The sequence below is a fragment of the Glycine soja genome, chromosome 13 (assembly GCF_004193775.1).
Source record: "Glycine soja cultivar W05 chromosome 13, ASM419377v2, whole genome shotgun sequence".
NCBI lineage: Eukaryota > Viridiplantae > Streptophyta > Magnoliopsida > Fabales > Fabaceae > Glycine > Glycine soja.
Window position 1 is genome coordinate 29,726,496 of NC_041014.1, and position 24,079 is coordinate 29,750,574.

Here is a 24,079-nt window from a genome sequence, read left to right on the forward strand (position 1 = left end):
AAATTCAAAGAATTGAAAAGATATCTCATATCATACATTTCAAGACATGTTGTCCTTTGGTCGAAAGTATAAAAAAATTATGAATGTCTACCGTGTAATGAAAAAAGAAATACATGTCACTTGACAGAAAAAGAAAAAAAAAAAATCATAAAATCTCATGAGTTTGAATAATATTGTTTAATGTGTATTTTCTAGTAAACAATCTTATAAAATCCATTAAAATTCATCCTAAAAAAGAATTCATAAAAAATTGTATACTTTTTAATACTAAAAAACTTTTTTTTAAGTTGTAAAAAATCTTAATTGAATACCACTAAATTTTCTTGAATTCCTTAAAAATCCTAATAATCTTGATTGAATACCACAAGACTTATTTCTATTATTTAAAAATTTTGATTGAATACCTCAATTTTTTTTTTAAAAGTCTTTTATAATCCTTTAAAATCTCAACTGAATACACCCCCAAACCTCAAAAGATGCAGATAAACTTGCAAAAAATGCATATAACTACACATTGGGTATAATTGTTTTCTTATACTTTTCTTATTAAACATAAAATCTTGATTTTTATTACTTTTATATAGAAAAGTTTATCTACACAATGCAAAAATTAGCTTCATTTCTGTATTACAGTTACTTAATTTTTGAAGTAACCTCAATGTAGAAACTAAAGTTCCCTGAAAGTGGAGCAAGTTGTATCTTTGGATTGAACAAGAAGGAAAATCCATATATTGTATAATCATTCACTGATGCCTATCTGCCAATGTCATAAGATCAGCATGGAAACTATATTAACCAACAAATTATTTGCTAAAGGCAAGATGGAGAACAAATTAACCTGGTTGCCAATTCACAACCATTAATACTCACTTAGTCTCAGTATAGATGGAACACACATTAAAATTGTAAAACTCAACAATCATTCTCTTTGTATCAATGAAGGAGCCGGCGGGTTCATTGTTCCATCTTTACCTCTTTCACAATTCTCTTGGTTCAAATTAGATAGCATCCTATCTGAAGTGTAATATCCCTTTAAGACATTGCTTGAATTTGGAGGACTAGATGTTTTCATCACATAAGGGGAAGAGTTGCTAGTACTACCAAGAGGAGAACTTGTGCCAGATTTGGTTGATACTACATCTTCACGAGCCAAAGGTGAAATTGATGGTTTTTCATCTCTAGTATCAGTTTCTTTCCTTGAGAATTTATCTTCTACAAGATCATAGTTATTCCCCGTCCTTGCTTCTTGAGCAAGAGTGCACCAGCAACAGCATAGCCAAAGTATGCAATCAGAAACTGAATGTTTGCCAAAACAGAAGTCATAGGCAGGTAAATTGAACCTCTTTCTCATTTGGATCCTCCAAAATCCACCATACAGTAAACCAAGAAAACAAAGAATGATTCCAACAGCTGCTAGAGCCTGCCTAACATTGTCATCATCTATGTTAACAGAAGCCAAAAAAAAAATCCAGAAGGGTGCCATACAAAACAGCATAAAAGTGGCAATATGAACATACATGTTTCCAAAGCCAAGTCTCTCCATATTCCACCCAAACACACAAAAAGTGCAGAAAAGTGAGAGATATGCCAAGGAAATATCGTTCCAAATGTCAAGTATTCCTCCACTCCACTTAGGTCTATTTTCAACAAACCTTTGTTGATCATCTTTGGATGCAAATGAATAATTCTTCTCAAATGGTTTCTCTCTCAGCTGCTCTTGCCCTTGAGAAGCCGTAACTTGAACCTGTGCTTCTTCATCCATCTCACAATCATAGTCCTTCCCAAGTGGGCTAAGAATGGTGTACAAACCAGCAATTGCAGGAGCAGCAATTGCAAAAGATATACATATTCCAACACCAATGGCAGGCCTCTCAGACCTTTTATACCCTAAGTTTAGACCACAAAGTGCATATTGAGCAAAACAGTTAACATGAAGGAGAATCACAACTACCATCATATGTGTCCACTCGTGAGGCTTGTAAGTGCCATTCTTGCAATATACCTTTCTAAGGCTAGAGATGTCAGTTGGTCTCCATCTGATCAGAAGAACAAGGTGGTAGAATCTCTTAGGGTGTTGGTACAAACACATGAGTGTAAACAATGCATTGAGTATTTGGTTGTTTATTTCAAACCATGTATTTCTCTGAGACTTTCTAGGTAGTAGACCATTCAACATACCTGTCATGACAAGGAACAGAATTGCTCCCGAAACCGCGACACAAACAATCCACACAAAAAGGGCCATGTTCATTGGACTTCTAATCCATTCAATGAACATTTTCTTGACTGAACCCCAGTCAAGTTTCTGAGCAAACATGCCACTGAAACGTGATCTTAAGCTCTTTGGACGAGGAGAAGGCACAGATAGTGAAACCTGGTCTCTCTCAGTAGCAAGCCTTCTGAATTTGGCAGATGCAGAATCAAATTTAAGAAAGTTTATCCTATTAGGAACAGAAGAACCTAACGTGCCCTGAAGCCTTCTCTGAGGATCTTCACTGTTCACAAATGTTTTATGAGTAGTTGAAATATCTATAGATGTAAACTCATTCACTTTATTCCCATTAGATTCCTCAATTTCATCTTTGGAATTCCCAATCCCATTATCAACCGAAACCATTCTGATAAAAAAAATCTGAGCTTTGTCGATCAAATCAGAACCGTAGTATCATCAATGGTATAGGTACAGAACAAATACTGCGAAAAAGACATAAAGAAACTATGCTAAGGTTACAAATCAGTGGCAAATTTTCTATGCATTCATATAAGCACCGGGGAAGGTATCAATGCAAATAAAAAATATAGACAGAGAATTGATTACTTTTGTTATGGTGATGATGATTGTGTTCATATACCTAATAAACAATTTTGAAATCAGAAATGAAAACAGAAAATCTATTTTCTAATAATTCAACAAAATTCAATTCTCAGAACAGTGAGAGAATGTAGCAAAAAGAAAAGAAATCTGAGAATAATAGCATTAAATTGTTGAAGGCATAATAATAAGGTGGTGGTGAAAATTAGACATACCAATTAATTAGCTGAGTCACGACGCGGAAGTGTGAATGCAAGTGATTTATTTCCTCACAGATAGTTATGTGTGTTTGATTGATAATATTCAGAAACAAGAAATCGTATGGAATCAAAAGTCTAAGCACTGATACAAAGGAAAAAGTTAAACAAAAAAAGCAGTTTCAGAAAGAAAAGAAAAAAAGTTAAACAAACAAGAGTGACATGCAAACATACAGTTGGCGAAACAAGAATGACTCCACGTACTCGCAGGTAACAACCCAGTCAAACAATGAGCGGTGAATTAGAATTAAGATTGTCTCTTTAACAGTTTACCGTCCAATATGACTGCTGGTTACAGGCCGCCACCGGCAAGAAAAAGTAAAGGCCAAGGAAGCACTCAATGTATGGAAAATTCATATTTGGGAAGAAAAAAAGGACAAAATTTTTGCCAACTATTTGTCTCATAATTGCAAATTTAATTCACCATTTTTTCAATCTTATTTTTTCAATCCAAATTCTAATTAAATATTGATTTGATAACATTCAATTACATTTTTATTGGACGTTCATCATTGGACGTTCATCATAAAAGATCAAATTTGTAATTTTGTTAAGAAAAAAAGAACTAACCTCGGTTTGGTTCAAATATTTTATATTTTTATTTTTAAAGAAATAAAAAATACAAAAATTAAGGTCAAAACTAAAAATAAAACATCAATCTTTTTAGCCTTTTCTAGAAAAGTAAAAAACTCAATGTAAATGTATCATTTTAGAATATATTTTTTTCGATACATGTTTTCTATATCTTAAAAAATAAAAAAAAAATATTTACAAAAATTAAAAATAAAAGTAAAAAATAAACACTCAAACCAACCAAGTGCCACTAAAAAAATCAAAAGTAAAAGTAAAAAATGTGGAGCATCTCTCTTTATTTCCATGCACGCGTATCGTGTCACGCGCTTCTTCGTATAATTAGCTTATTATGATTTACCAAATCATACTTTTATTAAGAAAAAAATCAATAAAGAAGCATACTAATTAGACTAATGATGATATTTTATTAATATTTATTTTAAGTTTAATTTGGTCCTAAAGTTAATTAGACTAATGATAATACTTTATTAAAAATAGAAATTTTCTCATCAGATGTTGACACCTGTCCCAGTCCAACCTTCTTTTTAGTAATAGATAATAATAAAATAGAAGCCGGAACAAAAAGTAGAACAGTCACAAATCACGATGCCATTTGTCGGGAAATGGAAAAAAAGAAAAGAAAGGAAGCTATAGACATAGACTTTAATTTTTACAAATAAAGTTGGGCTTTTCTTGTTCAAAGCTATAATTTGCGATTTAACCTTCCATAGTTTTACACACACTATCATTCATTTACAATTGGCTTTACCAGGCGAAACGAAAATCATACTGAAAAAATGCTACCACCTTATTTTCAACTCTAAAATATCAATTGGTAAATTATGCAATCGTATGTTTTCTAATGAATTATTCGTATAAGTAACAGGAATTAATATTGGTAACAGGTTCGCATAAACCAGGTGTAAAACAAGATATAATTCAATTCATAGTGTAGATAAGATCAGACTCCGGCAACCTCATTAAAAACTCATTTCTTGAATTCAGTCAGACCAATTCAATACCAAAGCAAGTACACTCTGTAAGTGGATGTGTAAGATGAACAACTAGACAGACACACATAACAGTGTAAATCATCAAACAATAGGTCCAACCGCCAGAATATTAAAGGTATAATTTAAGTAAGATCATCCTCCTCAAGTTCTTTGGCTTTCAGCTTTTCCTTCACCCTCAAAAGAAGTGTGGTCTTCCAAGAATCCTGCACAAGCACACATGCAATGTTGATGAGCTACAGACAGTGGTACCACTTATGTAATGCAAAAGAAAAGAAAACAAAAAAATCAGCAAGAGGGCCAGACATTTAAAAAGAGCTTGTTTTAATAAATTGGACTCTCAAACTAATTGAGATAAGTTAGAAAGTACTTATAGGTAAGCTATTGCCTCCCCCTAAATTAATGACGTTCCTAAACTCATCCATACCAGTTAAATACGTATGTATAGGGCATACAGGGAAACACAATATCTAGAATTCCATGTCTCAAAATAAGTGTCTGCATTTGAATTTTGAAGAAAAGTCCCAAATTAAGTGTCATGTTAGCTTTTCAATGCAATATTAATTGTTTTTTCTGCTAATACCCCTAGTAATGTCACTTTAGTTTTTCAATGTAATATTAATGCTAAGGTTAGTTTTGTAAAATTACTATTTTTTTCATCTATTTATTAGTTTTTCTTGGTCTTGTTAAACAATCTAGGACAACACTTATTTTGGGACAGAGAGAGTATTTTGGAAGCAACGATTGATTAGAAATTTAAAATTACATATTTAGATGAAAAAAAAAAAATACATATTTATCGTTGTAGGAAAAGAATCAGGTACAAGAGTGAAGAAAACACATGACCAACAAGAATAGATGCTCAAGAACACTAAAAAAACACTGGAAGGATAACAAGGCTGTGTATCATCAAGATTCAATGTGTATATGTGAAACAGAGACAAAAGAAACAAATTATAATTTTGCTTTGGTTTACTTTCACATATTCAACAGGCAATTGAAACCACCGGCTAAAATGTCTGTCCAACCCTCTAAGCAATTCATGATTTGTAGAATTTGATTAATCACAACTACTTCAGAAGAACTGCTGTAAACCATCTCTTTTAACCGTTAAGTTGAACAGTTTAGTATGGCCAAAAACAACAAATGTTAATCCTACCAAATTTGGTGACATGTGTACTTATTATTTTAGCATTCCAAACAGGACTGCTTAAATTCAAATGCATAATACAGTGATTTTGTGGGGGTGGTCCATCCCCGTTCTGTTAGGTTGTAGCTGCCTTTAAGGCACCTTTGTAAGCAAAAATAAAATAAAATACATTTTACAGTGATTGAGTGACAATACGGAAATTATACTCTAGGTAATAAAATAGAACTTAAATTTCAGGGGGAAACTTCAATCTGGCAAATATTTCCATTTAATTGCTGTACAAATTGAGAATTAAGTTATGAAAGGTTATGTTTATTCTTGTATAAAATGTGGATAAAAAATACAGTGGAAGTATTTTTGTTAAATACCACTAGAAGTTATCCTACTTAACAACTTTTGGAGCTTACCAGAGGGGTCATGCTATCAAATTCCTTGACAACATCAGTAAACTTCGCAACATCTTCTTCATCAATTGCAGCAGCAATGTCCTATCCACCAGGATTAAAAAAAATGTCAGTTTCATCTGGCAAATGTACTAGTGAATCAGCAAACAAAATAGTAATAGTGCTATCACAATGCTATGCTAATACCAAAATACAATAAAACATTATGACCCAGGAGACAGCTACAAAGAAGTTCAAATATTCTAATCCAATTTACTTGGAAATAAAAAAATAATAACGAAATACCAAAACTAGTGACCTACCGCCAAAAATCTATATTCACGTGTTCCTGAAAATGTTGGATCCAGTTCCTGCAAAATAAAAACATATCTAAATAATTGAGCAACAAATAAGCTGTCCAGTCACAAGAAGTTGACTATTGAAAAAACTTAGACCTGATATCGTTCTAATGCATTGGTTACAGCAATAACATCCCCTTTACAGAGTTGGCAGATGCCAGCATTAAGCAGGTGTCCTTTAACTCCATACTTCAGCAAATTATTGTTGAGGGATTGGCGAGCTATCTCTTCGTAAATCTCAATCGACTTCTGATATCTAAAGAAGAGTTATCATAACAAAGAAACAGTTAAAGTTCAATTTAACAAAAAAAAAAAAAACTCTGATAAAGTTCCCTCCATTTAAAAAATAAAGTTTGGATTTCTTTAGCAGTTCCTGCTCCAACTAGAACAAATTGTACACAATAACATATCCAACCCATACCAAATGCAGCAATGGACCGACTTTTGTTCGCACCATGTAAACAAGTTATCATATTATGGATTGTGGAAAGAAATATGCTAGATTTCTATTAAAATCATAGACCATACATCCATACCAATAAAAACTCAGTGTCAAACAACCTACACTGACCTAAGCTAATGTTAACCTGAGGAGAGTGGGTTGGAGAAAGGGTACTGAACAAAATAAAGGCCAGAAAGAAAGTTCCCAGAAGAAATGACTAACCAATTAAAGAATAAATCCAAGTTGAAGAAATATTAATCAATTTCATCAGCATAATAAAAGAGACGCAATATTCAGAAAGTACAAAATCTTACTGTTCTAGCTGAGCAGCAAACTGGGCAACTTTTTGTTTGCATTGGTTTGCAGAAGTTGTCACTTCTTCATTTTGAAAAAAATCAGCTGATTTTTCATAGTAAACAAGAGCCTGCTCAATATTCTGTTCACCCTCATACAATTCAGCAATTTCCTGTGTGTATAATAGTGAACCCGGTTAAAATTAGGGATTCAAATAACTTCATATACTTCAATGCACTTAATCACAGGATCAATATCTCGAAGCTGAATATGGGCAAGAGAATAAATTAAAAATCATACCCCGGAGTAGAGATACCAATGTCATAGATATAATGTACCTTTAAATATCTAGCAGCCATAGATAGTCTTCCAATGTCACAGAAAAGATTTACGGCTTGGTCTAAGCAAGATACAGACTCTGTATTCAAAGAAAGAAAAGGTAACTTCAATTGTCTTGTTAGTTCTTACTAATGCAAGCGGGACATACTAACACAAGCAAGACTGCAAAATAATTTGTTTCTGCTTACTGCTTAGGGATATGATCATGAATTCCAATCTAATAATAGTCAGCAAATAAAAAATCAAAATAAGGCTATGACATAGACATTCATAAAAAGAAAACAATCAGATGGAACTCAAATGTAAGCAACTTATGCATTCACAAATCAACTTCAATTTCTGACTTAAACCAACCTAGATAAAAGAATGAACCCCAACTCAGAGCTTATCTATGTGAAGCCCAGTATTTGATTTACACATATGTAAAGATTAAACAACGAGATTTGCTTTATATCATTTGTTCGTGCAAAAATGTTGCAATAGTTTCATAAGATTTGCATTAAAGTCGATATAGAGAAACATTAAGGAATTGACCTTGCTGAATGGAAGCCAGAGCAGAAATCGTAAATGAGAAAGAATTGTAGAGGTGGTAACAGCTGAGACACAAGCATACCGTTTATATTAGTTTTTTTATAGCTATGTGCAGCATCAACATGGGCCTGTGCAGCTTCATGCTTGCTTTCCAACTAGAAAAAGAACACAACAATGTCATTGCAGGCTCATTAGACAACTAAAGGATGCAAAAGAGATTCAGCAGGAAATAGCCCACTCCAAAACCCCAAGTCTGAATATTACCTTCAAATGACAACTTGCCAATTTCAGGTATGTCGCTCCAGCTTTGTCCCCTAAAATGCCACGCAGATCAAATCAAGAACAACATACAGAACTATTCCAACATAAATTTCAAAGTTCGTCACACTCAACAAAATAAAGTGATTAGTCGTCAAATTGAAAGTGAGAGCAGTCACAACACAGAGAGTAGTTCGGTTAATCCACCGCTTTTCCACAGTTCTAATTTCTATGCAACAAATTAATCAAAATAATAAAAAAAATCAGGCAAGAATACTTTTCCAGTAAAATCAGCCTAAAATTATTTTCTTCTAAAATCAGATTAACATTATAATTCAATTTAATCGGAAATCGGACACCTCAAATCAACACTCAACACACTCGTCGATTGAAGTAATAACAATAAAACAACAGCAATAACAATGATTATGACAGTGAATCAACATTTTGCGGAGACACGAAATGGAATTTAAAAAAGCAATAATAATAAGAAAAGTAGAGAGGAAAGAGGAAAAACATGATTTGGCGAGCTTGAAGCAATTGGCGGCTTTATCGAAGAGATCGGCGGCATCTTCGTACTTGGAGCCAAACAAGCCCCAACCGCTGAGCTTCTTCTCAGCTTTCTTCTCGAATTCCTCTCCTTTGGATAACTGATCGGCCATTTCCCTCCGATCGAAACCAAGCAAGTGAAGATGGATGGATTGATCGAATGCAGTGCGTTGCAGGAACAACAAGAAGAGGATTCGTAAACGAAGCGAAGGACCAAAAGCTGTGTTGACGACCAAAGTCCAAATCCAAATCAAAACCGCAAATGAAGAAAAAAGAAAGCAGCGTAAGCCGTAAGGGGTTTTCAGAAATGCGTGAGAAGAAGAATTGTTAATTTTCGATTTTTTTCGATAATTATTTCCTCATTCAGTCATGGGCCGGTTAACGCTTTCTGCCGTACCTCCATATCAGTTTGGGCCTCGCCACTTTGGGTTCCTTTGGGATATTTTCAAGTGATACTTGCAACATGTGCATTAATTTTCGACTAAAAATAATTTTATATTAAAATCTTGTTAAAAGTTTTCTAATAACTAGCATATTATTAATTTGATAGCATTTATATATTTGTATTAATAATTATATATCTAAAAATAATTTCATCAATGTTCTGTAAATAGTTTTCGTTATGTCAATATTACTTTTCACAAACATTTTTTTAATTTATAAACGTATTTACATACAGAAAATTGTACAAACTTTAAGAGTGTTAAAAGTGTGTTTGGATAGAGAATTTTAATTGAGGAAAGTAATTTATTAGAGAATTTGAATTTATGTAATTTAGAATTCATTGGATATTTTTTTATGAAGAATTTAAAATTTTAGAATTTTAAAACAGAATTTTAAACAACTAAAAATCTGGAATTTCAATTTCCTTGATGAGAAATTAAAATTCTTTTCTTACAGTCTTCTCCGAACTCCTAAAATATCAATCGAGTGTGAGAGGAACACGTATAACTAGCACATCAACCATATTTTTTTAATTCATTTTTCCATTGTCATAATTTTAATTTTTTTTATCCAAACACAAAATTTTGAAAATAAAAGAATTTCAATTGAAGTATTTAAAATTCTTAGAATTTAAAATTTCTTAAAATTTTAAATTTCTCCATCAAAACACATTCTAAGAGAATTTTCTTAAGGTATATTTTACATTCTCATAAAAGAAAAACTAAGATTTTTCTTCTTCTTCTTCCAGAAAACTTTATTACTCTATAAACTGATAGCCGATAAAAAAAAACTCTTATAAACTGATAAACCTGTTGTGTAGGAATTTAATGTTATTTTTTAGTAGAAGAAAGATTAGTTTAATCTAATATAAAACTAAACATTTTTATAATTCAAATGTTAAACTATTATTATTATTATTATGACAGCTATTTTTTTTACAGCTATAATAATTATTATTAACTTACAATTTGTGTCATAACATTTTAAAAATTCAAAACGATTAGAGAAGTCTTAGGGTTTTCTGGTGAGTGCATCCCTTAGGTTCTAGGTGAGATTTCTAGTGAGTTTTGAGCCTTTTGGTTTCAGAAGTAACCCCTTCTAACACCCTTACCTGTTTATTTGCACTTGGAATCCCATGGAACACCCTGATGTGTACGTGGACGGTTTGCGCATTCATGAAGAAGCTGATATGGAATTCAACATCCCTGAACCTACTGAAAATGAACACAAAACCTATCACTTTCTCTTGTGGGTCGTTTTCTAACAAACAACAATCACTAGTCCTCCAAGCATTTGGCAAAAGCGGGAAAAGAAATCCTCATAGGGAACTTCCTTGAATACGATGAAAAAACAACTCCAATTTCCTCAGGTCCTTTATACGTGTTCGAGTTGTAAGAAAGCCATTAAAGGAATCAAAGAGGATTAAGCGAGCTGGAGGACAAGCTACACATGTTCACTTCAAGTTTGAGGGCCTTGGACCTTTCTGTTACTTGTGTGGCCTTATGGATCACGTTGACAAGTTCTACGGAAAATTATTGTCACTTACAGCAGACGATGCATCAGAAATTGGGGTCTAGAACTCAAAGCAGAGCTGAGGAAACCAATTGGTAGAGGCGGCTCGCGGTGGCTTCGCGACGGAGCTGATAAGAAAGAATGGAGCGCACCTGGTGGGCCTAGCGTGACCAATGCTGTCATTAATTGCAATCAATCAAGTGGTGCAATTAATGACACTAATGGCGATGAAATACGTTCACTCTTCATATATGGTGGAATATTTAAAAACTCATCAACGTCCAGAAATAATCAATCACAGCCAACCAATGCACGTTAATGCAGATTCTCCTGAAGCAAAGAATGTGGAAAACTAACACACGCAATGAATGTGGATAATGGCAGCAATCATGGCCTCATTATAATAGAAAAAAAAAAGAAGAGACGTATGTGTTTGAGTCAGCAGTTTAGTATTTTTTTATTCTTCTTAACTTAATTAACATCTATATGATTCTTATTTTTTTACTTTAACTTAATTTTAGTGTTAGATAAATGATGGAGCTTAATTAATAATTGTAATTTATTTTTGAATTTTTATGCTTATTTGACATATAAGGTCTAAAACTTCAAATGGAGCGTGTGAGTAGTCCCTCAAAAACTAAGAAAAAGACATTTAATTTTGTTATAGATAAATTAAACTTGGGTTAATTCTTCCATTTCGAGGGTCAAATTAGATTTGAAAGTCAGAATATCTGCATTTGAATAATTGAGTTGCGAGTTTCAGTTTTGCTTTGTGTAATTAGTTTAATATAATTGAGTTGCGAGTTTGAGTTTTGCTTTGTGAAATTAGTTTAATTAGGTAGATTACATGAGCCTAATGAAGGCTCATCCTTTCCTTATGAGTAGTAACTATATATATTGATGGAAGTTAGGTAGTTAGTTACATTTTGTACAAAAATAGTTTTAGCAACTTGTTGTGCAAGTTTTGGAATCAGATTTTTTTTTCCTCTTTTTCTCTCAACTGTTTCCATTATTCTTTTTCTCTTTCCACTTCTGTTCTTCATTTTTCTTGTACAAATTTCATGATTTCTCTAGAATAATTTTTGTGAATGTTCATCTTTTTCTTTAATTCTATTTTTGATTTTCATAATTATGATTATGCTTAAGGTTGAAAACGGATTAGGTTATGGATTCATTTCCTTTCGAAATTTAATTACAGATTGTTTGGATGATTTTTCAACCTAATTTGCGATCTCAAATAATTTAGGTATTGATTCGATTGAACTACAGCATTTTGACTAGACTCACTCTGAACATCATTTGTAATAAATGTGATAATTCAATTTGTATTGGTTTGGTGAATTGGATTGATGTCATTAAACTTGATTCGTATTTTGCTTTTGTTTTTTTATGTTTCTTCATCTCTGTTTTTGTGTTTTCGCATTCCTTTACATTCGCCTATAAATTATTTGTTGAAATTTTTCCTGCTATTTATAAGTGAATTGAAATAGGAACCAAAATAAATTGTATCTGTGAGTCGACCTAGATTAATCCTTTACTGCAGAATTCCTTAGTTTTATTTGTTTTGGATCGATTCGACAATCGTTATCAATGCTCTTCAACCTCACCAATCATCATTGATAATACCCTTAACACAAGCATCCCCTAACCACAAATGCATATAATTGTAATGACATTATTACTAGTTATCAATAATATTTCCACTTGTGTTTTCCCTTAAGATAATGCCTCCCTTATTGAGCCTTTTTCTTTTTAGGAATTTAAAACTGTTTTGTTCCAAATGAATTTTGATAAATCTCCTCAACCAGATGGACTAAACCCAACATCTTTTTTAAAAATATTCTAGCACTTGTTTGTCCCAGAAGTTTACCACTATGGATTGTCCGGCTTGTGAATGGCACCTTCCCAGCCCAACTCAATAAAACCTCCATCGCCTTGATCCATAAAGTCAATAACCCAACATCCATGAGTGATTTCCGACCCATCTCACTTTGCAGTATTCCCTACAAAATTCTCTCAGAAGTCCTTTCCAACCGCTTGAAACCAATATTTCCAAAATCATAGCAACAGAGCAATTTGCTTTGTTGAAGATCGTTCCATTCTTGACAATTTTCTCCTAGCATCAAAGATCATTCACCATATGAGGAGCAAATCTAAAGGGAAAATTGCTTTGAAAGTGGACATCAACAAAGCTTTTGATAAAGTTAATTGGAACTATTTCATTTGTCTGATGAGGAAAATGGGTTTTCATGAAAAATAGCTTGCATGGACTCATCTATGTATTCAATCCGTTCAATACTTGGTGTTAGTAAATGGTGATTCTGTTGGACGAATATCATGAAGTCTATTTTGGATACTTATGGGAAAGCCTCTGGCCAAATCATCAACTTTCAAAAGTCATGAAATTTTTTTCAACTCCAATACTCCATGCCCTCATAGACAAAGCATCTCCACCCACCTTGGGGAAAGTATTGGCATAGGCAAATATTTGGGTCTCCCATCCATCATTGGAAAGAAGAAGAAGAAGATTTTTGGATTTATAAAGGATAAAATTTGGAAGCGCATCAGTCACTTGTCCTTGAAGTATTTGTCAAAAGCGGGAAAAGAAATCCTCATCAAATTGGTAGGTGAATTCATTTCAACCTATTGTATGAGTATCTTCCTTCTCCCTGTAACTCTTGAAGATGAGCTCCAAAAAATGATGAACAACTTTTGATGGGTTCAAAAACTCAATCAAGAAAAGACATCAATTGGTTAAGTTGGGACAAACTATGTATGAAAAAGGAGCATGGAAGTATGGACTTTAGACACCTTCACTGATTTAATCTTGCTAGGGAAGCAAGGTTGGAATCTACAAACCAACCAAGATATTATGATTTATAAAGTTTTCAAAGCTAAATAATTTCCTAAAGAGGAATTTTCGAATGCCAAATTGGGCAATAATTTAAGTCATGTATGGGTAGTATCTTTGCTTCATGGGTTATTGCAAGAGAAGGTTTAAAAGTGGATGAGACAGGATAATGGTCAATCCATCAATTTCTGGGAAGACCATTGGCTAAAATCTGTAGAAAATGCTCTTATTTCCACTACCGCCCCAGTTGGCCTTGAGAATCTTCAAGTCAGTGATATCATAGACCATGATACACAAACCAGGAGGATGGACATTATTGACAATATTCTAAGCTAAGATGATATCAAAGCTGCCAAGGCAACTCCACTGCTAAATCCTCATGCACGTGATAATCTTATTTGGAAATTCACCCCAATGGTAAGTACACTGTACGCTCAGCTTATCAATGTATTATGGATTCTATTCTTGATAGTGATCACCTCAAAGCCTATGGAGATTGGAGGGAAGTATGGAATCTTAATATTCCTCCCAAGATAAAACGTTTCCTCTGGAGAGGGTGTCTTCCCACTAGGCAAAGGCTGATTCGAAAAGGTGTAAATTGTCCACACCATTGTTGCTACTGTCCTAACAGTCTGGAGAATGAATGGCACGTTTTTATCACAATTCTGGAAAGTGCAGATTTATGGAACTTGGTTGAGGCGCAATCTCAATTGGCTAAGGGATTTAACGAGCTTATCTTCAACCTCCTGCGAGATCAACAACCACATCAGAAGAGCCTAATAGCAATTACTATATGGACCATATGGAAGTGCAGGAATGAACTCATCTGGGAGCATATATATACAGTCACAGCCCAAGGTATCCATCTCTTAAGCCATGCAGTTCCCATCACAGTGGCTCTCGGTCAGGACTTCCCAATCCACCACCACCCATTCTGCAGCATCTCCATCACACTCGTGCAATCTCCACGCCGCCATATTCTCAGATCAATTCTCATTCGGTGTCGGGCTATGCATGCGCGATTCAAACGGAAGCTTTCAAAAAGCTAAAACAACGTTCTTCAATGGTATATAAACTCCTGCTGAAGTTGAAGCATTTGCTTTGCAAAAGAGTATTGAATGGGTCCAATCACTAAACATAGACAACGTTATCTTTGAGACTGATTGCAAAATGATAACTGATCATTTTGGACTCTGCTGGAAATGGCCATTCATATTTCCATTTAATTTTGGATAATTGTAAACAACTTTTATCCAATTTAGACAACTCTAATGTGAGTTTTTGTAAGAGTTAAGTTAATCTTATGACTTATAAGCTAACTAGGGCGTCAAGATAACTTTATTTCATATATATATATAAACATTGTCCGAAATAAATGTTTTTTGTTTAGATTTGTATCAAACATAAATACTCACATTTCAAACTCAAAAAAATAAATAAAAATACTCACATTTCTTTATTTAATTTTCTCAAAAGTAACTTTACATTACAAACGTAAAACTCACGTGTTGATGACAGGGTGTTTACATTGTACAACGTGGGAAAGAAAACTCAGGCACGTGTTTATGCCTGTTTGCTCAAAGGAAAGTAGTAGTATCCTGACTGGGAATTTTGAAAAGCTTTTCCACTAGAGTTATTAGTATTTGAACATCACGATTTCTATTTCTTTTATTTTTTTGTTGATGGACCATAACTATCATCCATATGTAATTTCTGACTTAACATATCTTCTATTCTTGATTTAAATATTTTGCCTAAAAATTTATTTTCACTCTTTTACATCTATTATAATTTTTATTTAAAATATTTATAATTAATTTGACTAATGAAAATAAAAATATATATTTTAGAAAGAAGTCACATAAATTGTATTAGTAATTAGAGGGACAGTAAATACACCCATCTTGTAGTTGTAGATTGAAAAGGTGCATTTTTGTAATTCAATAGCATATTATTATTATTAGTGCAAAAAGATATATTATGCCACAACTTGAAAATCATATATATATATATATATATATATATATATATATATATAATTTGATGTAATTTATTTTAAAAAATATAATTATTTTTGAAAGTTAAAATAAATATCATAGTAATTTATAATAATTAAAATAAAAATAATCAAAAAATATCACACTAAATAAAATTATTCTCTTTATAATAGATATAGATCATTATTGGTATAGATTATTTAAAGAGCAAACTCACCTTTTCCGTTAAAAAAGAAGAAGCAAACTTACCTTTCTAATCTTGACTTGAATTAAACGCCTTATTTTTAACTGTTGACTGAAAAAGTGTACTTTAGCACTATTTCAATCATTCCATTCTAAATAATAATAATAAATTGCTAGTATTTAATATTTTTCAGTAGGAAATAACTTTGATATGGAAATACTAAATAAAAATAAAATCCAGACCATTCAATAAATTTCAGTCCTTGACAGAAAAATATTGTAAAAAATGTGTAAAAACACTTTAAAAAAACAAAACTATAAAATCTTACTTATTATTACTTAATGAGATTTAGTTAACTATTTTATTACATCATATACATATGAAGTATCGGTAGATTTTATCAGATTAATAATTTTTATTAAGAAATTTAACTAACTATTTTTAATAAAATTTTCTCATTCAACTAGATTTTTCTTTATTCTTCTACAAAACTTAAATATAAAATGTTACTTTTATAACTTCAATTTTTTGCTTTCTTAGTTACATCATTTATAAAGAAAAAGGGACGTGAAATTTTCATGAAAGACAACAAAACAAAACAAAACCAAACCATTCAAAGATAGTAGGCAGGCAGGTACCGCACACCGCCACCGCACTTTCTCCGATCCCCGCTGTTTCACCGCCGGCATGTCACCGGTCGCCGGAGTCAGTGCCCCCCTCCTGGGGGAATCCAAAGCAGCGACGCCGCCGGCTTCCGTCCCCGGCGCGGTGTTCAACGTGGCGACAAGCATAGTCGGCGCCGGAATCATGTCGATTCCGGCGATCATGAAGGTTCTCGGCGTGGTGCCAGCATTCGCGATGATTCTCGTGGTGGCCGTTCTCGCGGAACTGTCGGTGGACTTCCTGATGCGGTTCACGCACTCCGGCGAAACGATGACGTACGCCGGCGTTATGAGGGAAGCGTTCGGATCGGCCGGAGCGTTGGCCGCGCAAGTTTGCGTCATCATCACCAACGTCGGGGGCTTAATTCTCTACCTTATCATCATCGGTAACGTAACGGAACTTCTTTTCCCTTCTTTTTTTTCTTCTTAGTTTCCTTTCTACTGGAATCATAAAGAAAAAAGAGAGAGAGAGAGAGAGAAAGTGTAGATTTCTTTTAAAAGTTTTTGATTCGGTATGCTTGTTCTGAATTTTCCGGGGTTTTCAGTCAGATTCATTTTGATTGGTGAACATGTTTTTTTCTTCTCTTTTTTACAAGGTGAATTTGTTGCTAATAATAAGTTATTATTTTTTATTTTTTACTATAAATAGAAGATGAAAGAAAAAATAGATGTATTTTAATAATTAATTTATTAGTTATTACCTTTGCTGAACAACAGGGGATGTGCTATCTGGAAAGCAAAATGGAGGTGAAGTGCATTTGGGCATTTTGCAACAGTGGTTTGGAATTCACTGGTGGAATTCCCGGGAATTTGCTTTGCTTTTCACCTTGGTCTTCGTTATGCTTCCATTGGTATTGTACAAACGTGTAGGTCAGTGTTAACACTTAAATATTTTGTTGTATAACATACTTTCTTGTGTATTTGGAAGTGAAGAGGTTCAGTAAGTAACGTGTGTTCTTCCTTTGGGTGTTTTTGGAATTGGTAGAGTCCTTGAAGTACAGTTCTGCAGTGTCAACTCTTCTTGCAGTGGCATTTGTTGGCATATGTTGTGGTTTGGCTATCACAGCTCTGGTGCAAGGAAAAACACAAACTCCTAGATTGTTTCCTCGGTTAGACTACCAAACGTCATTCTTTGATCTGTTCACTGCAGTTCCTGTTGTTGTCACAGCCTTCACATTTCATTTTAATGGTAATGGCTTTTGCTCATTTTTTAAGGGTATATGCCCAGAAAATTTCTGTGCTGACGGTTGATTTTAATTACATGCAGTGCATCCCATTGGGTTTGAGCTTGCCAAGGCATCCCAAATGACAACAGCAGTTCGATTAGCATTATTGCTTTGTGCTGTGATCTACCTTGCAATAGGTCTATTTGGGTACATGCTATTTGGGGATTCAACCCAGTCAGACATTCTCATCAATTTTGACCAGAATGCTGGTTCTGCAATTGGTTCCTTTCTCAATAGTTTGGTCCGTGTAAGCTATGCACTCCACATCATGCTGGTGTTTCCTCTATTGAACTTCTCTTTGAGAGCCAACATAGATGAAGTTCTCTTCCCTAAGAAGCCTATGCTAGCCACAGACAACAAAAGATTTATGATCCTCACTCTGGTGCTGCTTGTATTCTCCTACCTTGCAGCTATAGCAATCCCAGATATTTGGTACTTCTTTCAGTTCCTGGGATCATCATCCGCAGTGTGCCTTGCCTTCATTTTCCCCGGCTCTATTGTTTTAAGGTAATCTAGCATAATCTTATTAACTTCTGATTAAGTAGAGCACAAATTAAAAATTGAATTGAATAAGTAAACCAGGTTTTTAATTTTCTTTGTTACTAATAACAGAGATGTCCATGGTATATCAACAAGAAGAGACAAAATTATTGCACTGGTAATGATTATACTAGCCGTGGTTACAAGTGTGCTTGCCATTTCCACCAATATATTTAATGCTTTTAGTAGCAAGTCATAAATACAAGCTGGTTCTCTCATTTCTCCCCTTCTCTCTCTCTCTCTCTCTCTCTCTCTCTCTCTCTCTCTATATATATATATATATATATATATATATATATATATATTATAGAAAAATTTATTTGGGGAGAGAGGGTGTGACTGGGGAGATTCTAGGGGCAATTTGGTTGCTGTGGCGATTGTGTTACTTTTGTAATTTGGATGCCTTGTTTATTGTAGAATTCATGTCTTGTGGCAGCATTTCTATGTAAAGTACCAAATACTATTATAGAAATGAAATCGACTTGATGGGTGACTAAGTTGGGGCCATATCAAGTTTGTGCCGTGCAAGGATACAAATATTGATCAATTGTGCGCCAACTCGTTCTCATTATCGTTTGAATGGTTTAGGAAATACTAGTATAATAATAATAGCATTTGGCACATAATTCAACATTTTAAATGGTGTTACTCACACCCCTTTCGTTATCGTCCGTCTAATTGCCGTGTCATGGTCATGGAAAAGCCAAGAATAAGTTGTGCAATATGCTTATCCAAAACAATATTTGGAGCATAATTATTGGGAGCAGGAAAGTGATAGAATTAATATTAAATATGGTAAATATAGAGGAAATAAAGTATATAATTAAATAAAAATGATATCAATACAAAAGTTAGGCATGTGCAGAATTATTTTATACACAACCGTGTATTATACTACGTATGTCGTAGGGTGCATGTGATAGGATAGTGTTTTGTGAACAGTGAGATGGAATTATAGAAGATTTTGTATTTAAATTTTGACATATATTTTTAAGATGACTGTATGTAAAAAATAAAAAAGAATAAAAACAATTGTGTAAAACGTACTGCTACGCAATATCCCTCAAAATCTCTTAAAAAAAACATCCCTAAAAAAACATACTACACAATATTAAATATTTCCGTTTGAATAATTAAATGCATGCTTTGTAACGAGAAAGTGGGAATCGCCGCATTAAAAACAACTATATAGAGACGAAATCACTTAAAGATGTGACATTGAAAATTTGTAATTAGTCCAAAGTCCAAAAATTGCCCATGCTTTTGTTTTGTGGCGTTTTTAATATGGATTTATTTGAACACGTGACACTGACAGATATGATATGTGGTGTTAAAATTATTTTTGCAATGAATATATGGCATTATACTAAGTGCCATGCACATATTGATGCCACGTAGCGTGATTGGAGTGGCAATTGTGTTATGAGTGGTGTGTCTAAATTATAGTACTTCCTTCAATATTGAATGAAGTACAAAAATATATTATAGCCGATTATCTTAGTACTATTTTGTTTTAAAATTTTATATTATTTTGGTGGAAGGAAAGGCCTGATTTTGCCTCGTTCCTCTTGATCTCGTAGGAAGAAAAAATGAAACAACTAATCCTTAACTGCTACAATAGTATGCTACAATAGTAATTTTGTACAGCGATAGATTGGCTATTTTCCCAAATGGGGTATTTTCAAACTAAAACATTGAATAGGGATAATTAAAGAAACTAATTATTAGTTTTAAGTGATTTTTATTACATGTTAAACAAGCTTTTATATTTCCAAATACCCATATTCACCTAACACTTTGAAATTTCACCAAAAAAAGAAAGATAGGACTCTAAAAGAGATACTTGCACAAGTCTTATTATTAAGGCTATATTTGACAAAATCAACTTAAAACCTAATTTAAAACTGAAAAATTAAGTGAAAGTTGATAACTAAAAGTTTTGAAACTAACTTATTAAATTATAAATATTCGATAAAACTAAGGATTAAAATAACTAAAAAATATAAAATGACATAAATGATATTTAATAAAGACAATAAGAAAATTAAATAAATATTTTAAGAATAAAAAAGAATAAAAACTAACAAACATGTCTTGTAAAACATTACGTAAATTAAATAAAAAATAATCTTTTTTAGTATATTATCACTCCATAGAACCACGTCTAATTAGGCTTGTTCACGTGCTTAATTGAAAATTGACGCCAAGGGTACGTGGAGAGGTGGGGTAGAGAAAAGTATGTGGATGTATCTTCTGTTGATTGATTTTCTTTCAACAAACATAATTTCCTCAGAAAACATCGAATGAACAAAGGAATCCGAATAAAATAAAATGTGTAAGGAGCCAACTGAACCTAAGCAATAAGCCTGATGACATACGGTAGAGTTGAGGCATATGTAAATAAACAATTTAAACAACAACCTATAATTACTACCTCTAAAGATGGAGCTCATGTTTTACTAGCACTTACACACATTCAGTAATGACATTGTATGATCAATCACATTAATGTCTTAAATTTAATCTAGTAGTTTTAACCAAATATACAGTTATAGTATCCAAACACTTACAACTTCAATACTAGTTTGTTGTAATCTATTTATCTTCTAAATGCATATACATTTTAAAAACTAAAATTGACACGCACATAAGTCTTTTCCATTGTATTTATGATTGACATAACAATGAGCGACAAATCGCATTTGACAAGTGAGAAAAACAAAATGACAATAGAACTATAGTCTTTCATTAGACCTAGTCAAAGGATACACTGCAATTTCCAATACTCTTCCCCAAAAATACTTTGGTTGCCAGCTTAATCTCTCATATCATGATATTTCATGCTCCAACCACCCAAAAAAAAAAAACAAATAGGCATGCACCTCAACTCATGATGACACATCATCGTATCTGAGATCTTGAAACCTTTTCATCAAGCTCAACTTGAATCTCTCAACTTCTGCATCCTCAAGTGAATTTGGTGCAGACCTAATTACTGAAATGGCCCCGGCATGATGCAAGGATGCAAGAGCTTCATCTATAACAATGAAGTAGTTTATCTCAATCAAAAGAGAACAGAAAAGGCTAGTACTACTACTATTTTGGTTGTATTGTTGCATAACTTTCAACCTCAAATATTACTTGAACTGGATTCTTAAAAATCAACATGCTGACAAGGAAAGTATCAGGTATAGCTATTGTATAAAATATACATAAGCTCGTGTATGTATAATGTCCCAAAATTAATGCACAAAACAATTTATGTTCCTTTTCATCTTTACAAACCCATATCATATCTACTGAATAAGGATAATAGAAACTGGAAACATAAAAAAATTTCCTATGCTTCTTATCACACTTTGCTCATAAAATTTTTTTTTTCGGCAAAGATAAGTATTATATATAACTTTGCTCATAAAATTGATTTCCAGCTCAATATTATACAAATAAATAAAAAATTCAGTAAGTGGTTGGGCATTTCTGGTTTACTATTTAGAACCACAAAGATACTACTCAATAATTTACCTCTCCACCAGCATGATAATAACTATTTTAAAAAAAGTCTACTTAGAAAAGAAAAGTGGCAATGTTTATAAAATAACACATAAATAAAAATACTTAAAATTATGATTTCACCTGATTGTGACAATGCATCAAGAGCGTGCAATGCTTCTTTCCGTGTACGGTCATCTTTAGCAGTGCTTAACATATTTAAGAGTTCCTTAGCTCCGCCCATCTCAACTATCTTCTTCCTTCTTTCATCTTGTGAGCAAAAGTAAGGTAAACAATGTTGAATATAAACAACTTGTGCAGGGCCAAAAGATTTTAGAAAGGAATAGATCACCATGTTTTATCCTTAATCAGTTTCGTGACATACCTATTCATTGGAACACTATTGATAAATAAGCAATTCTATCAATGTACAAACTAGCTAAACTGCATCAAGGCAATTTGCCCTTTACAGAATAAAACTCAGTCGTGGATCACTGCAATATCAGTGCTTACTGCTCAGTCATGAAAATAGTATAACTGACAACAAGGCAATTCTTTTAGCCGTCACCTCTTAACAAATGCAGCTCAATTAAAATCTCACTAACTATTTTATTATCAGTTTAAGAGAAAATTTCAATCTAAAACTCTTTTATCCAAGTTCAAAATCTCCCATCAACTCTCCCTTCAACCATAATTTTGTCATTTCAAGAATAAGCTGAGATTAATACTAAATGACTAAATGTCACTAGTGTAAAGCACAAGGATAATGAAATTATGCTTGTTACAAGAATAGGAATCCGTTCTAGAAAACAACTACTCTAATATGCAAATGACTAATGATTAATAAAAGTTCAATATATGTCATGCACCAAAGAAATAAGGGTCATAAAATAACAATAGCAAGCAATTAGTGACAGAAAGATATAGATAGCAAAACTTACCATCTACCGCAAAACGAGCCAATCTAGAAGCTCCCATCCTTTTGAACAAGGGATCCTTGACACGCAAAAGTGAAACAGACTGTTGCATCAAATTATCTCCTGAAATATGTATTTTAACAGCATTGTCAAGCTTGAACTACCAAGAGCAAATGAAGGCTTTGCAAGTTAAAAATTGTTGCAGGGAAATTGCTGATATACCCATATAAGGAAAGAAATGGTATCCTGCTACCCCGGCAGTCACAAAAAATATCGTCTTCAATAGCCATCCGACTTTCCTCTCAGCTTCTTCCTCAATGGTTAGCTCATCTGGAAATCAAAAGAGTTACAAATACAAGTGAAGTCGCGCAACAAAATTGCAGCTCAAACAATGAAACCAAAAATTGAATGGAAAAAGAAAACCACTTTCTTTGTATTTTACAGTGCAAAATTTTGGCTTGATGATCTAATCCCAAAAATCCCCAAAATCAACATTATGTACCTACCATTTACTACTAGAAGTCTAGAACATACAACACAAGTACACATTTCTTCTTTTTAATTATTTATTTCTGCACAATAGATTAGTCCTACAATTTGAGGGCTTTCTCGTTCTTAACAGAATGATTCCATAGCCTGACAAGTTGGTTTCAAAAGTACCGATAGAAAAAACAAGATGATACCTTTGCTATTATATGATGAAAAATTACGAGATCGCGGATTGACCCCAACTTTTCTTCTGCATAAATACTGCAAAAGGGGTTAAAAAAACGAAACGAGTTAAGAATAAAATGAATTAGCAAATGGGTACATACTTACGACCCAGAAAACAAACATCAACTTCAAATATGAATTGAATTTGAAAGTGATTGCTTTTTTCCTTCTTTAAATAATAAAGGGTTAAAACTGAACAAAGGCAAAGACAAGGATTACAGAGAACATTACATTAGAGAACTGAGCTGCTAGGGCGCGCATTTTGCTGAAGCTCACAACACTCCCTAACTCTTCATCAAAATCTGATCAGTGATGACACTGCAGGATCCGGATCCGAATGTGTTATACGGGTCGGGTACATCCGAACTTACTGGGCTTGAAATGAATGAGTGATTTTAGCCCATTATCTCATTGGGTATCAACCAAGCTGATTTATAACCACTTTTTTTTTTTACTTTTCTGTTTATTTTCATAAAAAATAATAAACAAATGCTAATTAGAGTTCTTGTATTGTTCATAATTTTTTTTTATTCTCCCCCATGATCTTCACTATAAATATTCTCATTTTAATTTCTTAATCAAT

At 33.1% G+C, this 24,079-nt stretch overlaps 4 protein-coding genes across 4 annotated transcripts; 1 reads left to right on the plus strand and 3 right to left on the minus strand.

The window, feature by feature from the left end:
• Positions 1 to 684: 684 nt before the first annotated feature.
• LOC114381230 lies at positions 685 to 3,188 on the minus strand. Its single transcript, XM_028340434.1, has 2 exons — positions 3,028 to 3,188; positions 685 to 2,694 (listed from the first exon to the last, which is right to left on the minus strand). Exon 2 carries the CDS (start codon positions 2,615 to 2,617, stop codon positions 920 to 922), a length of 1,698 nt encoding a protein of 565 aa, XP_028196235.1. The 5' UTR covers positions 2,618 to 2,694; positions 3,028 to 3,188; the 3' UTR covers positions 685 to 919.
• Positions 3,189 to 4,554: 1,366 nt separating this feature from the next.
• Positions 4,555 to 9,285, minus strand: LOC114382576 (alpha-soluble NSF attachment protein 2-like). Its single transcript, XM_028342096.1, has 9 exons — positions 8,926 to 9,285; positions 8,415 to 8,464; positions 8,233 to 8,305; positions 7,619 to 7,698; positions 7,301 to 7,452; positions 6,641 to 6,800; positions 6,509 to 6,556; positions 6,210 to 6,290; positions 4,555 to 4,858 (listed from the first exon to the last, which is right to left on the minus strand). The coding sequence occupies exons 1-9, from the start codon at positions 9,068 to 9,070 to the stop codon at positions 4,778 to 4,780; spliced, it is 870 nt and encodes a 289-aa protein (XP_028197897.1). The 5' UTR covers positions 9,071 to 9,285; the 3' UTR covers positions 4,555 to 4,777.
• A 7,224-nt stretch (positions 9,286 to 16,509) lies between these two features.
• Positions 16,510 to 18,996, plus strand: LOC114382785 (amino acid transporter AVT6C-like). The gene is made up of 5 exons (XM_028342399.1): positions 16,510 to 16,993; positions 17,325 to 17,477; positions 17,593 to 17,796; positions 17,875 to 18,340; positions 18,446 to 18,996. Exons 1-5 carry the CDS (start codon positions 16,633 to 16,635, stop codon positions 18,570 to 18,572), a joined length of 1,311 nt encoding a protein of 436 aa, XP_028198200.1. The 5' UTR covers positions 16,510 to 16,632; the 3' UTR covers positions 18,573 to 18,996.
• A 1,875-nt stretch (positions 18,997 to 20,871) lies between these two features.
• LOC114381350 lies at positions 20,872 to 23,866 on the minus strand. Its single transcript, XM_028340591.1, has 6 exons — positions 23,728 to 23,866; positions 23,466 to 23,532; positions 23,005 to 23,112; positions 22,807 to 22,905; positions 22,010 to 22,135; positions 20,872 to 21,410 (listed from the first exon to the last, which is right to left on the minus strand). Exons 1-6 carry the CDS (start codon positions 23,755 to 23,757, stop codon positions 21,262 to 21,264), a joined length of 579 nt encoding a protein of 192 aa, XP_028196392.1. The 5' UTR covers positions 23,758 to 23,866; the 3' UTR covers positions 20,872 to 21,261.
• Positions 23,867 to 24,079: the final 213 nt, after the last annotated feature.